At 45.4% G+C, this 22,352-nt stretch overlaps 1 protein-coding gene across 3 annotated transcripts in view; it reads right to left on the reverse strand.

The window, feature by feature from the left end:
• The window catches only part of DCDC2C (doublecortin domain containing 2C), a 1,747,636-nt gene that overhangs the window by 1,187,923 nt on the left and 537,361 nt on the right, over positions 1–22,352 (reverse strand). For all 3 annotated transcript variants that reach the window (XR_011260401.1, XM_069606023.1, XM_069606022.1), the window contains exon 4: positions 5,208–5,339. Coding sequence is in view for 2 of the 3 variants with exons in the window: in XM_069606023.1 (XP_069462124.1) it covers positions 5,208–5,339 (132 nt within the window). In the remaining variant the exon portion in view is untranslated. The remainder of the gene's footprint in view (positions 1–5,207; positions 5,340–22,352) is intronic.

Consider the following 22,352-nt stretch of genomic DNA (forward strand, 5'->3'; position numbering starts at 1 on the left):
TTGTCATGGCAACCATCTCATATTAAGTATCTAGGGCTTCTCACTGCTAAAGATATTCACACTACTATCATTCTTAATACTAACTTTCTAATTGAAAAAGTTACAGAAATGACCGAAAGATGGTTGTCTCTTTTTATATCTTGGTGGGGACGCCTCACTACTATTAAAATGATGATCAGCCCCATTGTCCTCGATTCACTATCCATTAGTCCCACTGTAATTCACACCTCTTTCTACAAAAAACTTGACTCCCTTCTTCTTAAATTCCTATGGAATCATAATGTACTGCGCATTGCCATCAATAAATTAAGACTTCCCAAATCCTCAGGAGTCACATTTCCTAATTTCCAATTATATCACAAAGCTTTTGTCCTAAAACAATCAATCATCTTTAAGCTTTATGAATACCACCTTGATAATGCTCCCCTTTGGATCAATATTGAAGCTAGCATTATTTTTTCCGCTCTCCCATTCCCACTTCCTAATGACCTCTTTGTGGCCCAACATCACTACTTTTCCTTCACTACACTTTTTTTGATTATTTGGAATAAACTCCCTGTTAAGTATTTCACCAAAACTAACCCTGATGACAATTTCCTTTGTTTAATAAGCACAATTCTACCAAATTCAATCTGTCCACTATATACAGATGGTACACTTCAGGCATCAAATTTGTCAAACAACTATTCCACAACTCAGAAGTAGTCTCTTTCCCAAGGATTTGCTCTCAATATAATATCCCTACTTCAGATCTTCTCTTCTACACATCCCTAATCAAGTCAATTACTAAATCCTTACCTACCTTCAACCAAAAAATCCCCTCCTCCTTTTTTAAACTTCTTAATTAATAGTCCCTCTATTAATGCCGCCAAACTTTATATGTTTCTAAACAATCCTCTTCCCCAAACTCGCTTAACCTCAGTATTATCAGACAATGGAAAATCGATTGGGACCTTCAACCCTCCTCGGATCATTGGACCAAAATTTTGAAAATATGTCATTCTACATCCCCTGCCGCCAATCTTACCCAAAACTATTTTTTCATTGTTCACTATGCTTTCCTTACTCCTATACATATCATCAAAGCTGTAAATAGTTTATCCAACAACTGCTGGTCATGTTCTGAATCTAATACAGATTTTACACAATTAATTTTCAATTGTAAATATGTTCATGATTTCTGGTCCAAGATCTGGTCATGCATGCAATCAATCTTTTATTTAGCAGAACCACTAACGCTTGTTAATCTCATGATTGGCTCCATTGGTAATCCAGTTATAAAACAGATTGACTATCCTAGTCTGTTTAACTTGTTTATAAGTATTGATTTTCAAAATATTACATGTAATTGGAAGAATACAACTATCTATAGTACAATATTTGGTGGAATTCTATTTGCTCCATCCATCGAATGGAAAAATGTTCATGCTTCTTCATTTGACTATTTACATACATTTAAGAGAAAATGCAATATGTTCAAACATTAACTCAACACTCATGATTAACTGATTTCTACTTTTTTATTAATGTATTCCTACCCTACCCTTACCTACTGTCTTATGTCCTGTTACTGTGTCTATGTGCCCCCCTATTTTGTCTTATTCATTATCCATTTCTAATAGGTTAATTGAAATTAACTTGATCAACATGTTTTGCATTAAATATATAAGGTTTGACACTTGAAATCATATAATTGCTTAAAAATGGTTAACTGTTCTTGTACTATTTGCATTTATACTACTCTAATAAAAAATGTAAACATAAAAAGGATTCTGGTTAATTGCCCTAGTATAATCATAAAACAGCATACTTACTATGCCAAGGCTATCCGGTCAATATCGTGTCTTTAGAATTGAAATGGAGAACCTTACAAACACAGATGTATTGCGCAGCCTTAAACAAAGATAAAAAATATGAGTTTTAAATACAGGTGTTAGTATATCCCTGTTTTCTGCCCCAAACTGCCTCTGTAAGAGATAGTAAAACCGGACACACTTAGAGTTATATGCAGTGCATCCACCTGCGTCCAGATACGTCGACGACAGTTGCTTGTGTATGTCATCCCAGAGGGTGTTCTCGCGGTGTCAGGGTGGATTGGAAGAGGGCGAAATGTTCACATTAGCCCCTGTCTACCGAAAAAAGAAACATGGAAAAGACTGCAGAGTAATGGTGTATTGCTAGGGAATATCACGTTGCATGCTGAATTAGCATATCTTTAGCAGCAGCATGGCCGCTTACCTTCTAGTAATATCAATGGTTGCCAAAGTTCACATTTCCCCAAAGTAGGGGTGTAACGAATAGTAGATTTAAGTATACAGCCGCAGCCGAATACCGAATAGTTGGACAAGCATTCGGTCGGGGCCGAATAGTTGCCTTTTTAATCAATAAAGTTATGTAGCCAAGAAAAACGCTTTGTAAATGAAAACACACTTTAAAATATGTGTATCCATTCTTTATTGTTTTCTACAGAAGATGTTTGTGTAAACCATGAAAGGAATACATTATAAGAAAACAACCAATTCAATAACAGCACAGTTTGTATTTTTGTGCATTCAGAGCACAAGTAACGAAGACTAGCCCAAAAGTATAGTATGCATGTATGCAATCACTGCGAGGAGAGACTGGGATGTGTTTACTTGTACTTTCAAATGTTCTTTTTGGGCCTTCCTACTCTGTAGCCTTCTGGCTCTAGCAAGGCACTGAAACACAAAAGGAGTCATCACAACTCCAATTACTTAAACATTTACATATTAGAATAGGCCCTGAAAATAACAAAGAAACAACTTAAAAAGTAATTCCCCAGTGTTTCCAAATCAACCTAACCTCCATCAAGTAAAAGGTGAAGCCCTCTTAGTGAAAAGCTGCATGCTTTTCTCTCCTTTGTTCTGCAGAGTGGGTCCTGAAGGAGACATTATGGGTGCTGCAGGTGGTGGAGAGAGGAGGAGGGAGACAGTACTGCTTTCAGTGCTGTGAATTACAGTTCCAACAGGACTCACGGGGAGGGGCTGTTAAAAGCTGGTTGTCACACAATGCCTGCATTTCGGCACCCTGCTGGCTGGCTGCATTCTTTGCAATGTTCACCTTCAATTAGAGATTTTACCTCTGAATAGATTTTCTCAAAATAGAGCTAAAATAACTCAGTCCTGGCTGTATTCTCAGCCAGTGCGGTTTCATCTGCTATGTGACAGATTGGTTTCTAATGAGCTGGAGCTCCTGTTACGAGGTGTCAAGCCCTCCTCCCCTTCCCCAACTGGTCTAGTTTGAAAAGCGAGGAAAATGGGCTGGACCTGTGTGTTCATAATTTACAGAATTTCTGCTTTTGATCGTCCAGTCTGTGTTTTCTTAGGCTAGGTAACTCTTTGAAGGCACCACGTGGGTATTTGGCAAAACGATTCAGCAACGTAGGGATGTAACGAGGAAAATGGGCTGGACCTGTGTGTTCATAATTTACAGAATTTCTGCTTTTGATCGTCCAGTCTGTGTTTTCTTAGGCTAGGTAACTCTTTGAAGGCACCACGTGGGTATTTGGCAAAACGATTCAGCAACGTAGGGATGTAACGTAAATTAGACCGCAATTCCGTTCATCGTAGAACTTTTCCCGAGGGTATTACACGATGGACTCCAGAAATGCTGGACATCCATTGTGCTGCAGCTGAAAACAATCACAAGAGAAGTCCCAAAAGGGAATTAAAAACACACCTGCAGTTCCAAAAAGTGATGTAACCAACTGGTGTCTTTAAAGCTGTTCGGAGTTCGTGGAAACCACACAGAGAAATGCCCCCTGTTTAATCAAAAAACATTCAGTTACAAAAAATAAAGAGAGAGCAAACAGAAGCAGGAGAAGTCCTCTCACACAACAGCAAAGCCAGCTCACTGGCATGCATTAACCAGTGCTATCACCAAACCATTAACCAGTGCATCGCCAAAGTTACGCAAAGTCTATGTCTCCTTGGTTGGCAGACCCAAATCTGTGTCAGCCACACACATCAACATTTGCTCCCACCATGGGTGAAGAAAATGAGGAAGAGATCGCCTTCATTTTTTATTATTTGCTGTTCTACCAAGGGTCGACAGCTCTAAGCAATTTCAAACATACCCTTTGAAACATTTTCTGGAGCATAAAGTGTTAGAATTATTTTGACATGCTTGTGTATTCTGCCACCTCTAGGTTGTATTTGGAACATGTACAAAAAAAATAGATTTTCTACAAATTCAATGAGCAGTCCTTTAATGAAACCAATATGTTGTCATTAGGGGTGTAACTTCGGTTTCGAGTAACAATCAAGTAAGTATTCGGCCAAATGCCGAATAGCTGATTTTCAGCCGGAATTCGACCAGATACTTTCTCAAAGCCGAAATTCGGTACTCCTCTACCCCAAACCCTCTGGTGAGAAAGGCTTTCGAAGTCTGCTGCCGTTCCAGGTTGCACTGCTAATGTAACTGTGGAAGCGCTTGCGTAGCCATGGAAACACTTGCATGAGGCCGCGACGGGTGATAGATCCAGGAGACAGACTGTATGTATGTGTCTTATTCAGGTTTGTTTTTCTTGCCACTGTCAAGTAATAACAGCAAATAATCAATCATCTGCCACACAAAGCAGGGCAGCGGTTTCTGAATTCAAATTGGAAATTGGAGTTGGGGGTGGGGGAAGGTGGGATTGGGGGCACAAGGGGTGTACTTACCGGATTCCCGGCAAGGGCAGATGGCAGCCTCCAGCTGCAATGAGGACCAGAGCGTGGGTTTTACTGTGTGATAAAGCCCCCGTTCTGAGCCTCCTGATGGGCTGAGAGGCAGCCAAACAGCCCTCACCGGGTACACATATTTAAAAAACTGTCTTTGAACACCCTACTGCTATAGCAAACACCCTCTTAAATGTGAGAGCTGCATTTATAGTGGGTGTCACAAAAACATGGCTGCCCATATATCCTGGCCAACACAGAGGTCATACCCTAAGCAGGAAATCAAGAAGTAACGGACAGGCAGGTATGGGACCTTAGTTGCTGTCTGCACTGCTGTGTTGTGTGTTCACACCAGATCCATCAGCAGAGCATGCGACACAAAGGATTTCTAGTACAGTGTTATCTGATCTTAAAAAAGGCCTATGATTAAGCAATACAACCCGAGAAGGGGGGGCATTACCGGCCAGGCCCTGAGGCCTCAAGTATGTACTAATTATCTGTTGTGCTAGTAAGTTTTCTAACACTCACCTCTGGACAGACCCAATGCATGGATGTACTTTTTCTGATATTGCTGCAAGAACACAGTCACAATCTTTAAGTGTATGCTTTGATAGGAGCATTCTTAATGGCGGAAACAGCATGTCCCCATTCTTGAAAACACTGTCAAAATAGAAACAGAAAAAGATACATTTTAACATTTATTGGAGCACAAAACACAGGAAATCTATGAGCTATGGCTCATGTACTTTCAAGGGCCATGCCTGTGTGACCCATACTCTCACGATTCATATGAGCGACTGACTATGCCAATGAAGGGGAGATGCAATATCTCTGGGTGTATGAGATAAAGATTCTGAGAGAACCACTATGGGGCCGGCAACCAAGCATTCTGTAGAACACTAACTGCATGCGCAGCAGGGATTACAACTGCAATTATCCTCCCTTTTGACACATATACTGGACCAATGTTTGCAAGTGTAATTATGTACAGTATTTGTTACACCCAAACCTAGCAGGCAAAATGTAACTAGAAAGTTGGGAATTAACAGACTTCCAATGATTAAGAGTGAGAGAAATTCAGAATAGGCAGAGTACACACATACCCAGTCCTCTCAGCACAAGTAGCTCAGAAGCATGCAAATTCTGATCTGTTTTTCAATACCTGTTGGCTGATGAGGACCAGGTGTACAATTTATAAAATAGACTCAGTTAAAATCTACCCATGTGCTTTCCCAGACTTATTAGTCAATACAGACAATAGATCAGTCATGAAGGTGCATAGTCTGATAGAGAACTAAGGCATGATTTGTCGCCTGTGGGAGCCATAGATCATTTAAAAAGAGTTGAAAATGGGACGCGAGATTAGATGTGTTACTTCACAGCCCATATACAATTATGTTAAAATAAAATCCCTCTACTCATTATTGTTATTATAATTAAATTCTTATTAGGCACTTCATGCCCATGGGCCTCAGAGCGCATGGAAGAGACAAAAAGGAAGCAGAAAAAGAAATCAGAGAGGTCAAAGACAGTGGCCCTCATTACGACCCTGGCGGAGAGGGGTTTACGCCAGCGTAATGCATGGCGTACCTCTCCGCCCTACTACGAGTTCCCGTAGCGCCATGGTGGTTTTTTCGCCTGGTTTTTCCGGGCGGAAAAATCCATGGCGCTACGGGACCTGTTGTTAATTACACCACCGTAATTTACGGTGGCGTAATTAACGCCTTCCCCACTCCCATTATACCCTATGGGGCAAAAATGGGAATGGGGAAGGGTAAATGGGGATTGGGGACTTACCGCCCCGCCAAGGTCGGAATGGGGCGGTAAGTCCGCCAACCCCCATGGCGGAGTTGGCAGCTCTGCGCCATGGACCATGGTGCAAATTGCACCATGGTCCTCCGCCAGGGTCGTAATGAGGGCCAGTGAGGCAAAAGGAAGGAGCCATTCAGCAGAATTAAAAGGGGCAGTTTTGATAGTCCTCTTAAAGACTGTTAGTCGGTAAAGATCTGACGGGTGACAAAGCATTCCATTACTGTGGGGCATGGACATCAAAACTTGTATCGCAAAATTTCTTCAACCGAAAACAAGGTTGGTTCAGAAGATGCTTTTCAGTGGACTGCAGTGTCCAACCAGGCTGTCTAACTCCAGTGTCCGACCAGGCTACCTAAGCCTAAGCCTAAGACTTTTAATAAGGTATTGGGGAGCTAGAGATAGGATCATATGCCTAATTGATTGCTTTATACGCAGCCAGTGTAACTTTCGCCTGTAGGCCGAAATGTGATCACGCTTGGAGAGTCCAAAAACAGCCTTTACGGATCCATTCTGAGTGATCTGAAGGCGATGGAGATCTGCCTCGGATGAACCCATAAGGAAGCTATTGCAATAGTCCAGGCGTGACATTACCAATGCAGAGGCTAACATTGATCTGTTCTTTAACGAGAGATAAGGCCTGATCTGATGAGTAATTTAACATGTCCACATGAAGAACAAACCTGTGAGACGTGTTGTTTCATGGAGAGTTCAGCGTCAAAAAAGACATCCAATGTTTTCACCGATTTGCTCTCTGGGGTCAGGTTAACAGAGATCAGAAGCTGGGCATACATAGTGTCAAGTTTCTTTAAACGTGGGCCAGAGGCTACGATAAGCAGCTCCATCTTCTCATTATTAAGGTCCAACAAATTCAGTGCCATCCACATTTTAATTTTGTTGTAGACTTTGTTGATCACCAGCACATCATCCAAATATATACCAGTCAGCTCGAATAGTACCTGGGTGTCATCAGCATTATTTGTGTACTGGACACCAAGTCCATCCAGGAGATCGGGCAAAGGCTTACAATAAATAATGAAGAGCCGGGGGGACAAACATGAGCCCTGTGGGACTCCACAGGTCAGGGAGAAGGATGAGGCTTGAGCGTTCTCTGCAGCCACTGTGGAGGTTCTAGGGGCAAATAATGATGTGACCCATAAAGAGGCCTTTTCAGAGCAGTTGAGGATGAATTTTAGCCTCTCACAGAGCAGATTATGATCCACAAGATCAAACGCTGCGGAGAGGTCTAGCAGCATAAGTAACGTGGGATGACCCTTCTCGATTACCCATGCGATGTTGGGTTTAAGGTCCAGAAGGGCGGTCTCCATTCTGTGATTTATTCTAATGCCCGATTGACGGGGGGTCGAGAATTTTATTTTCTTACACAATTTTTTTTAACTGCAAATATACTACTCTATCTATAATCTTCAGCAGGTAAGGCACATTGGTTATTGGTCGATAGTTCTTTGCTACTGCTGGATAAAAGGTGATTTTTTTTCCAAGTACATTTTTACTGGCATTTCTTAAACAATTTGTGCTGAAACATATGAATACCCCCCTCAAGTGACCCTACCTTAGCCCTCCCTCCACCCCTCTCCCAGATCACAGTTCTTTCATTCTATATCCTTGTCAGTAACGTGTTCACCGCCGATCCTCTTCTTGTCTCACCGTTTCTGCTGGTTGACCCTGATCCGTATCTGCTTTGATTCCTCTCCTTTCCCGTCTGTGCCGGTGGTCTTGCCCTCTTTCCTCCATTCTCCTTCCTTTCGCTGGGGCCGCCTCTATACTAGACCCAAAAGCTTCATTTTCTGAGGGCACCAGGCTCTCTTGGAGTCCTTCCTAGGAAATTGTAGGACCAAGTCCCAGTCCATAAGACATTTTTGGTGTTCTCCCCTTATTAAGTCACCTTCTCCAGGGCTGCTAAGGTCCATATTCTCCCTACCCATTCATGTTCTGTGGATGACTCCTCAACTTTCCATTTACGGGCCGCCAGCAAGGCCCCTGCCATCACTAGAATCACATATATCTTCCATTGGGCTTTCGTGGGCAGCTTTTCCAGGTTTCCACCCAGGCCCATAATAAACATCCCTGTATTTGTCCAACTGTCCAGTCCCAATATGTCTTTCGTTGCTTCTTGGACCAACCCCCAGAATGGTTCTATTATTGGACATTGTCACTATATATGGCCCCAGGAGCCCTCACCTCCACATCCCCTCCAGCATGCGATGGAGGTTTTCTGATAGATTTTTGCCAGTTTGCATGGAGTCAGGTGCCACTGATACATCAGCTTTGACCACATTTCTTGAATTTGCAGTGAGTTCGCTAGTTTGGGAATGTATGCCCACAGGTTTTGCCACTGATCTATGTTAATTTCTTGGTTGACATCCCTTTCCCAGTTGCCCATGAATTTTCTTTTCCCCAGTTCCGCCCACTCTTTGAGCAGTCTGTACATCTCCCCTACCAGGTGTCTATCCCCTGTATTAGTTGACAAGTATTTCTAGAATGGGGTCAACTCCCTTGTTGCTGTCTCTTTTATTTTAGGCTGCTGGGCCCAGTGCCTCAATTGGGTGTATCGGAAACGTTCCCCTTCTCCCACTCCAAAGTCGCTCTTGCATTGGGGAAAGGATTTCATCTCATTCTTCTTCCCATGTGTGCCCTACCAAAGCTTCAATGTCGCTGCAGTACATGTTGCGGGGCCTGCCTTCCCGGGGAAGCCACAACACTTTTTCCAGGTCAGTACTCACTACCGCACTATCCATCTCCCTCCATTTCTTCCCCCGGTCATCCTTCGCCCAGTCTCTTAACACACTGATCTGCGCTGCGTGATAATAAGTTATTGGGTCGGGTACCCCAATTCGTCCACTGTGCCAGGGCTGTTGCATCAGTTTGCAAGCTATTCTTGGTTTCTTCTGTTCCCAGATTTAGGCCTGAGTGTATTTGCATAGCTTTCTGAAGAAGGGGGACGGAACCTTGGCTGGGACTGCCATAAACGCATACAATATTTTCGGAAGGATAACCATTTTTAAGTGATTAATCCTGCCCATCTAGGATATGGTTAAGGGGCCCCATCCTTGGAGCAACAACTTAACATTCTCCAGCAGGGGGTTGGGGTAGTTGGGCTCGAATAGTTGGTCAATGGATTTTGTTATATATATTCCCAGATAACGTATCCTGTCCAGGACCCAAGCGTATACTGAACCGCCCTTCAACTCCCTTTCCTTTTCTGGTGATATTTGCAGACACAGCACCTCTGACTTGCTCTTGTTAAGTGTTGGCCCTGCGACCTGCCCAAACTCTGCCATGGTTTCTATCTACTGCCTCTAGAGAATCATTCGGGTTTGTTAGGGTTAGTAGCATATCATCTGCGCATGCAGCCACTTTATGGGTCCTCCCGCCGAATGGTACCCCCTTCTATTTTTTTGGGTAGTTCTGATTTTACTCAAGAGCGGTTCTAGATAGATGGTGTATACTAACGGCGACAGGGGGCATCCCTGTTTCGTGCCTCTAGACACAGCCACCGGGTCTGAAGCCTCCCCATTGATCATTAGCCGTAACGTGGGGTTTCGGTAGTTAGCTTCTATTTTGCAAATAAACGCCTCCCCAAATCCTATTTTGTGAATTGTAGAAAAAAAGGAACCTCCACTCCACCCTGTCGAATGCCTTTTCTGCGTCCAACGCGACCACTAGGGCCTCGGTGCAAGATTTGTCAATTTTCTCTATTATGTACACAGTTCTCTAGGTGGTGTTGTGCGTTTGCCTATGCCGTAGGACCCCAGACTGGCCGGCTTCCACTAGGCCTGGGTAGAGGGTCTAATCTGTTTGCCAGGATCTTGGTATATATTTTTGCATCTAGTTAACAGGGTCCTTCCCTTGCTTGGGCAGTAATACCCCTTTCGCCTCTTCCATTGACTGTGTTATTCCTCCCCTTCTCCCGAATCCGTTAAACAGGGCTGCCATGCGCGGGGCTAGAACGTCCCTAAACGAATTGTAGAATTCTGAGGTAAAGCCATCGGGACCCAGGGCTTTATTATATGGGAGTGCTGCGATAGCCCTATGCACCTGTTCTCTAGATAACACCTTTTGTAGTTCCTCCCTCTCTATGGTTGTCATCTCTGGTAGCTTACATTCCTCTAGGTATCCGCTTGGCCATTTTTGTCTGGGCTATCCGTTGGATACACCTCCCAATAATTCTTCACAAATTCCCTCTTAATTGACTGGAGGTCTGATCTTTCCTTCCTCCTGCCGTCCTAATTTTTAGAATAGTTATTTCCTTTTCCTCTTCCCTTAGCAGCCTAGCCAATAGGCTATCCGCTCTGTTTGCCTTAATATAGTACCTCTGTTTAAGGTGCATAATGGCCCTCTCTGTTCTAGTCAAGTAAATCGGTTCCAGTTGGCCCTTGACCGTCCTATATTCCAATCTGGTCTCCCCTGAGGGCTTTATTGTCCCAAACTATACGCCCAAACTATACGTCCTAAACTATACGCTGGTCCATTTCCTGGGAGTCATTTGTCTGGAAATATTGACCTATCTCCTCTCGCAGTTACCCCTTCATTTACCCCTTCAGGACTTCATCTTTGAATATCTGTGCTGGGTACCTCCATCTCCACAGCCCCGCCACTTGTGTAGGTTGTGTAAGTGTCACCGTTATTGGGGCTTTATCCGAGATGGTGATAGCTCCTAACTCCACTTCCGTAACTCTGCCTATCAGGGGGCGTGAGATCCAGACATAATCTATACTCTACGCCGACATATGTACATGGGAGTAAAAGGTGTATCCCCTGGCATCCGCCCTCTTCTCCCTCCATGTCTCCACAAATGAAAGGTTGTCCATTCTCCCCTGTAGCTCTTACGATGGTTTGATTTGGGTGTGTGAAAATCTAGCACTCCTGCCCCTTGCTGGGTTCCATGCTAGGTTGAAGTCCCCTGTGAATATTATATTACCCTTGGCAAACCCTTCGAGTTTATGCAGCATTATTTGTGTGAAGTCATCTTGTCCTGTGTTGCGCGCGTAGACTGTTGCGAGTGTAATTAGCTCCCCCCCTCCCTGGAGGATTAATGCTACGAATCTGCCTGTTGTATCTTGTGCACGTAATGTTCAGGTTTAGGCTATTCTTCAGAGCTATAAGGGCACGCTCATTCTTCTCGAGATTGTTTGATTGATGTATTCAATTGTACCCCATTATTCTCAACCTCTGTCTGTCCTTTTCCTGTATGTGTGTCTCCTGTAGGGCTATTATGTCTGGGTTCTCCCTTGCTAAGAACAACTCCAGCTTTTTCGTCTTAATCAGCGACTTGAGCCCCTTGATATTTAGGGACATGACTTTTAGTGACCTATCCATTGCCCTTGAGTACTGGTGTTTTTGCTTGGCCGCAGTCGGTTGCGGCCTGTTGCCTCCTTCCTGACCTGGTCCCCCCAACTTCTCCTGCCCCTCACTCCTCGGGTTGGCTCCACAGGCCTAAAGCACCCCTGAACCTCCTCCTCCGGTCTAGTGAACCATTCTGCCTCCAGTGGCCCCTCTAGCGAGTCGTACCTGATCCCTGTGGTGATCCAGTGGATTCCCCATCACTCCCCCCCACCTCATATGACATTTGTTTTCCCCTCCCCAGGTGCTCTTATTGTGGTCTCGAGGCCGAAGTGGTTTTATCAATTGGGGCTCCTGCTCGGGGCCTCTGCATCAAGTGTTGGGACTTTTTTCTAAGGTTTCGTGCCCAAAAGACCCCTCCTTCTCCTTGCCTTCCTCCTTGATTCCTATGTCGAGCACTCCCACACCTTCCCTTTTGGACTTCCTTTTCCCATGTCTTGCGGCTCGTTCCATGTCAGGTCCACATCTATGTCGAGGATATCCGGCCCCTATTCTATAGTGGTGATCCTTCTCTGTCTACTTCAAACAAGAGACCGAATGGGAAAGTCCATTTGTATCTGATACTTCGTTTCTGTAACTCTTGTATTATCGGGCACATCTGTTTTCTCTTGGTGAGGGTGATTTGGGAGAGATCTTGGTGAAGCTGGATTGTGGCCCCATTGAAGTTAAGATTGTCCGAGTGTCTTGCGGCCCGAGAACCATCTCCTTTTGTGTGCATTTGTGCATTGCCACTTACACATCCATTGGCCTAGCTCCTGGTTGATTCCTTTTAGGCACCACTCTGTGAACCCTGTCCACCAGAATGTCCTCTGGATCTGAGGTGTCACTAAGGGTTGCAAATATTTGTTTCACTGTGTGCCAGAGCTCTGCATCCCCCACCGTCTCGGGGATTGTCTTGACCCTTATGTTTGCCCTTCTCGACCTATTCTCCAGGTCTTCAGTCTGAATTTCTAAGTAATGCGTGGCCCTGGCCAAGTTTTCCAACAGGTCTTGTACCTTATGTGCGTCATCTGCCAGCGCCTGCAATGCTATTTCGTTGGTGTCAACTCTTGTTTCCAGAACATATATGTCATTCTTTACCTCCTTAAGTGCCCCCGTCAGCTCCTCCTTCATTTTGTCGAGTTCAGTTTGCATCACATTAGCCATCCTGTCTCCAAAGCTTTGAAAGTATTCCTCCAAGACTTATTTCGTGACCTTTCTCTTCCTAATCTCCTTCCTGGGGGGTCTCCCCCTCACTCCTGTACCCCCTTTTTCGTTGTCTGGCTGGGCACCTTCCTCTTTCCTCCACAGTTTCTGGAGCACTTCTTCCGGCTTCTTCTTGTCACCTTTCACGGGGTCAGGGGACCTTCCCTCTTATTTTTATATTTTTGCCTCGTAACTGGCCGATTCAGCTGCTGCTTTATGCTCCCCCTTATTTTGGCCCTTTCGCTCCTCTGGCATGTCCGTGAAGTGTTTGTTGTTTTCTGCTCAGATTGGTCCGTGGGGACTCCTTGGAGAGAGGGTGAATGAGCTTGGGGGCCCTGGGCCTCTTCTTCTTGCCCCCCTCAACGTGTCTCTACTGCTTGGTGCTTTTCCTGAGAGCTACTGCCTCTCTGGGTCACAGGTGAGAGGGTGGGGGTTTGTTTCGTGGTTCATATGGCTGGGAAAGACCCACTTCTTGTTGCTTTCCCTCTCGTCCCAAGTTGTCACTCCTGCAGTCCCTCTTGAACCGTGTGAGTAATGGCCCTCTGCAGGACAGAGTTTATTTCCTTTATCGTACCCCGCTCACCTGATATCCCCAGGGGCGTCTGGAAGGCTCTAAAATCTGGAACCCTGGATGCGGAGTTGCCCAGTGCTGAATAATGAATCTGCAATTACAGAAGGGAGGATTTGTGATAACTGTCTCTAATGGGTGAATCTCTCACCTCCCTCTGACCGATCTCCTTCCCACTGGGTTTTTCCTCACCTTAGTTATTTGTAGGGTGAGCTATCCGTCCTGCGTTACTTGCGCAGGGGCGCTTGACGTTTGTTGGAGAGCTGCCCGAGTTGCTTCACTGGTGCAGTGCGCCTTCCTTGGGCCCAGGCCTGCTGTGACCCCGAATTTGCTGGTAGGCAGGTAGGTTTGCTAATTGTAAGTTTTTGTTCTGTTTATGGTGGGAATTCGTTAATGTCTTTATCTCCTTCTTTTCAGGTGTGAAGGTCTTGATGCTGACGTGCCGGATGGAGAGGCACGATTTTAGGTAAGAGGAAGCGCGAAGCGCGGCGCCTTTATTGTCTTTTAAAGCTAACCTGTGTTTTCTTCTTCTTCTCCTCACAGGCCGCTGTGGTGCTGCGAGTGGATGAGAGCGCGATGAAAAACTGGCCCCTGGAATCTGTTAAGGTAAGTAAAGCTCTGTGCGGTTGTTTTAATAATGAAAGCGAACCTGAATATTTCTCCTTTTCCTTTGCCGGATGTTGCTGTGGATGCTGTGGTGCTCCGGATGGAAGCGCAGCGTAGCGCAATGGAATTCAGTTAAGACCTTGGAATTCGATGTTTTGGATGTGCGCGCGTTCTAATATTGTTTTTTCCTTTTCTTGTTATTGCAGGTTGCGATGTTCGAGCAGCAGTTGTGATAGCCGTTCGCTGGAAGTCCTTAAGCTAGTACTCACAGGTGAGTGATGTTTCTTCTTCTCTCGGGTTTCCACAGATTGCAGCCCGGTTGATATGTTCATTGCTGGATGGTGTATTCTCAGGTAAAACAGAATAATCTTGTTCTTTCCGCACTCCTGTGGCGGCACCTCCTACGTGCGCCAGCCAAGCTTCCCTCCACTCTCACTATGGCCCGGCTACCTGTCAGGCTGCGGGCAGGGCTCGGGCTCTCCTTCCCCGGTCTCCGGGCACTCTGTCCGGCACCCGCTCCTCCTCCTTCCCGCTTTCTCTGGTCTGTTCGCCCGTTGGCCTCTCCCTCTACCTCTGCACTTGGGGCCGTATCGCCAATGCCTCCAGACCCTCTGGGCAGTGGACCCATCTACCAGAATGGGGGGGTGCTTCTGCACACTCCTCTACGCAGGTTTCACCTCGGCCTGAGTCGTGCTTTGCTTCCCCCAGCCGATCTTGCTGTGGCGGCCGCCTCCTTACTGGACCAAGTCCTCTAGTTGAATGAAATCACTAAATAAATGCACCCAGGGCAGGGGATTTTGGCATATTTACACTCCTTTTGGTGGTAGGGTTGAAGGGAGCACGGTTATCACAGTGTCCTCACCCCGGCAGCCATCTTGGATTTCCTCAAGGGTGATCTTTTTTAAGAGAGGAGTTACCCAAACATCCTTCAAGGAGGTGGGAACAATGCCACCCTCAAAGAAGGCATTGACCAATTTAGTAATCCAAGAGATCAGAGTGTCCAGAGAGCCTTTCAGAATGTCAGCAGGACATGAATCTCCTAAACAGGAAGTGAACTTAAGTTTCATAACAATCTCGGGAACCTCTGTTTCCGAGCAGCTGTCAAAATCAAACTTAGGGGGTGTTGCAAGATTATCCAGGATGATGGTGTAATGATAATCTTGACTGGTATTAGTAGCAAGGCAGGCTTGATGGTTTGCAGTGGTCATTTGGTGCCCAATGATTTTGTTCTGGAATTCCTCTTGTATAGACTGACACTACACAGAATCTTTAATAATAGTTGAAAATGGCGATGTTTGGCCCTCAAAGTCTTTGAGAATTTTGAAGAGTTCATTGGAACTAGATTTGGCGTTCTCAATGCGTGAGTTATACGTTTTTGTTTTTGCTTCTGTAATTGCATGTTTACACGCGTGCCCAGATTTTTTATATTTCTCTAACGTGAGGGGACAGGGGTTCTTTCGCCAATCTCATTCCAAGGCTCTTTTTACTTTCCTAGCTTCCAGGATATTATCATCAACCATGATTTATTGATGGTTTCAGATTTAATTTTCTTTTGCTTCTCAGGGGCTAGGGTGTCGAAAGTGACCTTGATGGCTGACACAAGATGAGATGCTAAATCGGAGGTCTTCTTGAAAAAATCTATATTGCCCAACATATTTGAGAGTAGAGTGGAGAAAGTATCCAATGAGATATTCTTAGTGTTCCTGCATGTCATCTCAGTTCTTATATTGCTGTCCAGTTTAGTAGGGGGAATAGGTAGCAGGTCAACAAGTTTGACCAAGTAGTGATCGGACCAGGGACAGGCCTACATATCTATTGCTTTGAAAATTATGGGAAAGAATACAGTCTAGAATGTGTTCACTTTGACCGTTTACTAACTGGGAGTAACCGACAACTTGTAAGGAAGAGAGTAAGGATGTGGCCTGTAAGTTGGCAGGGTCATCAGCCCATAGGTTAAAGTTTCCCAGAACCAGTATGGGTGAATTGGGCTTAGTAATGCTATTTAGCAGCTCCAGAAGTTGTTCCTCAAAAGTGGGCAGGATTTGAGGCGGTTTATATAGAGTAATAAATGTGAGTGAAACATTAGAGTTAATTTTCATTTTTACAATCAAGTTTTCACAGCCATCTAGGTTTATGATATCAAAGGAATGACAATCATTGTTTTTTCACTATCAGGACAACTCACCCCCCGCCCTCCCTCCTACTCCCTCTCGCCCCTCTCCCACTCCCCCTCCTCACTGTTCCTTTCGGTTCTAAACATGGTGTACCCCACTGGCACAGCCTCATCTGCAGCAAATTTAGTGGCATCGTGCAGCCATGTCTCGGTAACTGCCAGTATATCTGGCCCATACATGGAGATGTAGTGGGCAACTTCTGGCCCATGTTTCACCAGTGGGCGAGTGTTAAGCAAGTATGTGTTTAACACACTATCAGGGGGTGGTATCTTCTTATCTACTTTAGTGCCTATGATAACATTAGGTGGCTGGGTACAATCCCCAGGATGTTCCTCTTGGCTGAGTGAGGTGGTCTGTTTTCTGGCTGATAGCGAGGTTTGTAACCTCTCCTTTTTGTTGATATCAGATACCATAACGGTAGTCTGATTTCCATATAACGGGAGTCGGTCAGCGGTATTAACGTTCACCACATGTTTAGTGGCACATATCGTATAGGAGATAGGGCAGATCGATTTTGCTTTTGTCGTCTCTGTCACGGTGTCCCCAACTGGCAGTAGTGCTAGCACTAGATATTTCTCCAGGGTTTCAGGCTCTCTTTGTTTGGAACCGAGTGGTCATGGAGGATGTCATGATGGATGCGAAAGAATCGGGCGAGATTATGCAGCAAGGAGGGCACTTTAACTAATATCTCTGATGGCAAGAGATGAAGTAGGCAGTAAGATTTATCGGAGGGGAGACTGCCCTGAGTCCAACTGATCCCACACCAGCCCGTCCACCAATCTTACCCAAACCAGTACTAACCGGCTCATTGCAGTCATGCCAGCGCTGTTGCACCTGCAAAGAAAATGACTGGCAAACTACAATACTGGTGGGAACTGTAGTTCAGCAGGAAGGCAGAGCATGCAGAGTTCTAACAAAGAACTACTGCTTTAAAGTGCCAAACATAAAATACACAATTCAAGACACATGTTTAAACACGGGAAGATCACAAGAGAAATTCTTGCCCTGAAGCTGTACAAGAATGTGAAGTGAAAGGAGGGGGTACCAGTATCCAATCAAATCAGGAAACACCCTTACATTGGGTGGGTAAGCCAAAGACGTGTACACTCACTGAGAGTCTTTTCCCCAATCCAAACCTGTAGGAGTCACATGCAATTTGTTCTTGTCTACATTTAAAACACCTGTACATAGCTTTTACACACTCATATAGGGGGCCAAGTGGGGTGAATATGTACATATAACTATCATGTGTCCAAGTAACTTTCTGGTACCCTACTTGCTTTGATATTGGGGTAATATCAAGCGTTTTGAAGAATTTTGCAATGGTTAATAAGAATGGTCTTTGTGATTGCTATTGGGACAGGGCCAGCATTGTGGCCCTATCAATGGGGGAGAGGGAGCATACCCCATCCCAACACCAGTGCCTGTTTGCAGGCAGGCCCCCTCCCCACTCCTTCTTATTGGCAAAGTTGACTGTGGAACGAGAGGGGCAGTCGCCCAATGACGAGGAGGACGCTGGTGGCAGGGCTAGGGAGAGCCCCACTGCATCCAGCAGAAAGCTGGAGGCCACTGCAGTATCCCTGTCACGGGATACCGCGAACAAAGGGAGACACGGCACCAAAAGGTGCTACCTCAATCGCAACATCGGCCAGCCAGTGAAGGAGCGCAGCTCCAGCTGATAAGTGTCAGCTGGAGCCCTCGCAAAAGCAAGTCACCACTAACCCACCAGGGAATATAAAAAATAAAAAGACCCAGTGGAAGGACTGGGAATTCCACTAAACCACCAGGGATTTTTATTAACAAATAAAGGTCCCACAGAGGCCTTTAACCCTATCCCACTAGGAATGATATTAATATTATTTGAAACGGCCCTGCAGGCCTTAAGGAATCCAACATCCGGAACCCCAGCAGTTCCATGTTGGAAAGGGACAGGGCTTGCTTGCCCTTTTAAGCCCTCTCATGGCCTCCTTGGTGTGGTAGCTAAGTAAGCCTGTGTGAATGTTTTAGAGTGGGTTAGTTGGGTGAGGACAGGAGGTGGAGGACGTCCGAGAGACCAGTGGAGGCGAGAGCATTTTGGAGTGCGGTGGCTATTGTTAAGGAGGGGGTCTGTAGAGTGTTTGTGTGAGAAAGAGAGGAGTGTAAGCAGTAGAGGTAGAGTAGGAGTAATGGGGTGGGGGGAAGTAGTAATAGAGGTTGGGAGTAGAGTTGTGAGGTGGAGGGAGTAGCCAGTTAGGACATTAGTGGCAGAGGGGAAGGTATTAGTAGAGGGTGAGCAGGGCACCATAACCATAAGTAACTGGGAAGGTATTAGAGAGAGGTAGTGGTAGTAGTGGAGTCGAACTAGTAGTTGTGGTAGTAGCGGGAGGAACAACAATGAGTGGGAGAAGAGTAGATATTGGTATAGAGTAAAATAGGAGTTTGTATTAGAAGAACAGTAGGAGGCGGTGAAATACAGAGAGGAAGGAGGAAGAAGGAACAGAGGTAGAAGAGTAGTTTGAAATAAGTGGTAGTAGGAACAGGAATGGGAAAAGGAAGTAAGATCGAAGGGTGGAGGTAGAAAGGCAGAGTGTGAGATTGGAAAGACAGTGACGTGGTGGGCGTCGAGTTAAAATGTTCAGTATAGAAAGGGTCAGGAGTGAGAGGCTGTGAAAAGTGTGAGCATGACGCTGGGTGCAAGAAGGCACCATTACCTATTCCCAGAGATACAAACCAACAATAGGAAAGGGAAAATTAGAGATTCTCTAGGGAGACACATAGCCAGCGTCTTAGGTAAAACACCTATAGTCATAGTTAGAAGAACAAATGGGTGTTACTAATCGGTAGTGACTAAAAGGCCGGTAGGGACGTCTGGGGCTGGGAGGTGGTACACAGACCCGGGAAGTTGAGAGAGGAAAGGGCCGGCCTTAGTGCCAAAGTTCCCGGCACATTTGGCCCTGAGCAACTCAAGGAGGAAAAGAAACGAGCCATTCTGATAACTAAGTTTAATAAACACCCTTAAAACTTAACTTTAGGCGTCATTGTGGTTCTTTGTGGTTGGCCGCCCCGTCACACTATTTAAATACATGTGGACCCACCAGCTGATAAGCGGCAAGTTATAATTGAAGAATATTACTTAGATAGAAACAATCATAAAAGGAGTCATAGTGTATGCGTGTATTCACAATAGAGAGATTTAAGCAAGGTACATTTCGAATTTGTAGATAAGCCTGCGGTGGGTGTAAAGTGTTGTTGAGATTTATGCAGATACAACATTTTCGTTTTAGTGCATTAGCTGTCTGTGATGGAGTAATATTGTGGTGGCATCCCCTGCACAAAGCTAGAGACCACATTGGTTTGAATTTTACTTTAATTTTCTTTAAAGGTTTTCCAAAAACTGACAATTTTCTTACCCAGAATTGTGGGGTGGGGCTATATCACTAGGGGACGTTACATTGGTGGTCTCGCACTAGTATGACATTTATAATTAAATTCAAATAAAATATCTCCCATTTTACAGTCAGGTCCATTTTATTTTAGCCACGTGTTGGCACTGTGAGCCCAGCTCTGCTGTGGTAGGGTTATGTGTATTCTGGTCAGACAGCCTCGGCCTGCTAAGTGACCGGGCATGAGGGTGCATCGCAATGCCTCTCCTTTGATCCTTTTTCAGGTCTGGTAACACCTCTCTCCATTGAGTTAGCCTCTCAGCAGGAGCTGGCCTAGAAAACAGGAATCTTCCCCAAAAGAGCTAGCCTCACACCAGGGTGCTGCATACCAAAAGGGCTTTTAATGCTACTGACAAGGGAAGGGCGGGGTAGCTAAGATATAGGGAGTTCAGCATAGCTGTAGAATTCCATCATCTTGTTTCTCTCTATATTCTCTCTTCTTCCTGTCCCCTTCACTTCCTTGAAAACAAAGCACTTTGTGAATTATGTTACAAGGCAAAGACCACTGTGGACCAGGGATTGGACTCCTAAGAGCAGGCTTATTTTAGTCCAATAACTGGTGTACCTTTGCCTATAAAAAAAAAGGGATCTCACACCCCTTATCTGATTCGCTATTGAACAAAAGCACCTGCGACCCAAGACAACCAGGATTCCTGTGTTTTTGCTGTGGAACTGCTGTGAGCTGTGATGTAAGCCCATTCGACTCCGTTCAAGCCAGCAGGGCCCTAAGGAGCTTCCTTTGGCACTCAATCAACGGTCCAGCCACTAGCTCAAGCACTCAATCCAGTTAATCTCTGCAACAAGCTAGCTGAGCATGTCATTGCTTTGGCTCATACTTGAAAGTACATTGGTGCCTCTGTAGAGTTCAAACCAACAGCATCTATGCTGTTGATCTTCATTGTCAGTCGAATTGAACCGGATGGCCATCTTCGCCGTCAAACCGACTTGCTGGTCCCCATGATCCACATTTCTTTGAGCGCCTCATCGAACCGACCGCATAGAACAGCGCATCGAGCCACTAGCATCTTCACAGTTGGACCAACCATCCAACCAACCCTGCTGGCCCTCACCATCGACCCATTTTCAGACATCACTTCTAACTGCAACGTACTTCAACGCAACCCTGGCTCGACATCGCTCCCCACCTAGAACAAAACGCTGCTGAATTCAAGCTATTTCGAAGCATTTAGAAGTCTGGTTGACTGTTGTCGAACTGCAAAGAACTGCACAAGGTACCTTTGACTGGTATCTGCCCCCTTTGCCAATTCTTGGGCCTACAGACTGGCTTGACCACCATTCATCCCTTTTTGCAACAGAACATACCCGTTTTGTAAACACTGTGGTTAATTGGTTGTCTTTTTCCCAATGCTTCATTACCCAGGGTGCTTAATCTTTATATCTTGCATTTTCTAAGTGCTTTCCACTATGAGTGTTTTTCTATTTAGTTTTTATTGCAGATGGTGCGTTTAGCCCCTTAAGTGCTAAGGACGCAGTATCTTGTCCTCAGCACTACCTTTGGAGTGAGAGGAAAAGATAGCTTGTCCTCTTTAGCACTTCAGTTAGAGCAATCGCACAAATTGTAAATCCAAACCCCAGGCTTTGTGGGGAAGAGGTTCCTCCTCTCAGCCCGCGGGTTGGATTTTATTCAGTTTCACGTCAGCATGCGTAATGCCTGCTGTCATGACACTGAATGCAATTTCACCATTTTGGCTGTAGCGGGTGAAGGAGACGATAGGTTTCTCCCTCGATCACCAGCATTTCTATGCCGTTTTGATTGAACACCTACCTTCAAGCATTGCTGGGTGTGGATCATTTGATCCGCGCCCAGCAACACCAGTAGACCACCAGGGATGCTTTTTTGAAGTGGGGGGATCAGGGGGATGCTTAGTATATAAGCTACCCTCTCCCCCTCCGGCCTCTAAAGCATGGGGCATTGCATTTTGCCCACCCTGGGGGCAGATGGGCAGAATAATATGTCGATTTGCCCCTAGGAAGGGGTATATTTATTTTACTGGTGGGTGGTAGGATCACTAGACCACCAGGGATGGCTTGTATGAGGGGGTGGCCGTCTCCCCCTCCTGGCCCAAATGGATGGGGCATGCCATTTAGCCCTCCCTGCCAATCTGCCCCTATGAAGGGGCACATTGTGTTTTGGGGCTGCGGTGGGGGGGCGAGGGGGGAGTTGCCACTAGAACACCAGGGATGTTTGATTTGAAGTGCTGGTGAGCGGTCCTCTCCCCCTCAAGACCCAAATGTTTTTTTAGGTTTTTTTTATTGTGCCATTCCATAGTGCTTTTACTGGGGGTTGCTTTGAGTTTTTTTATTTTTGATTATGGGATCAGTGTGTTGCTAGCAAAAGAAGGATGCTGGCTGCTTTGCATAAAAACAAAGTGCATTGCTGGGCACGGATCGCTGGATCTGCGCTCAACAATGGCACTAGACATTAGTGTGTGCTTATTTCCTGTGCACAGTATTTTGACAGAGGAAATGAGGACCATAGTAATTGTGTCAATGGTAGGTTGAGCTTACACATTTAGTGCGCCCC

Source organism: Ambystoma mexicanum, chromosome 4p, assembly GCF_040938575.1.
Source record: "Ambystoma mexicanum isolate Mex_15411 chromosome 4p, UKY_AmexF1_1, whole genome shotgun sequence".
Lineage (NCBI taxonomy): Eukaryota > Metazoa > Chordata > Amphibia > Caudata > Ambystomatidae > Ambystoma > Ambystoma mexicanum.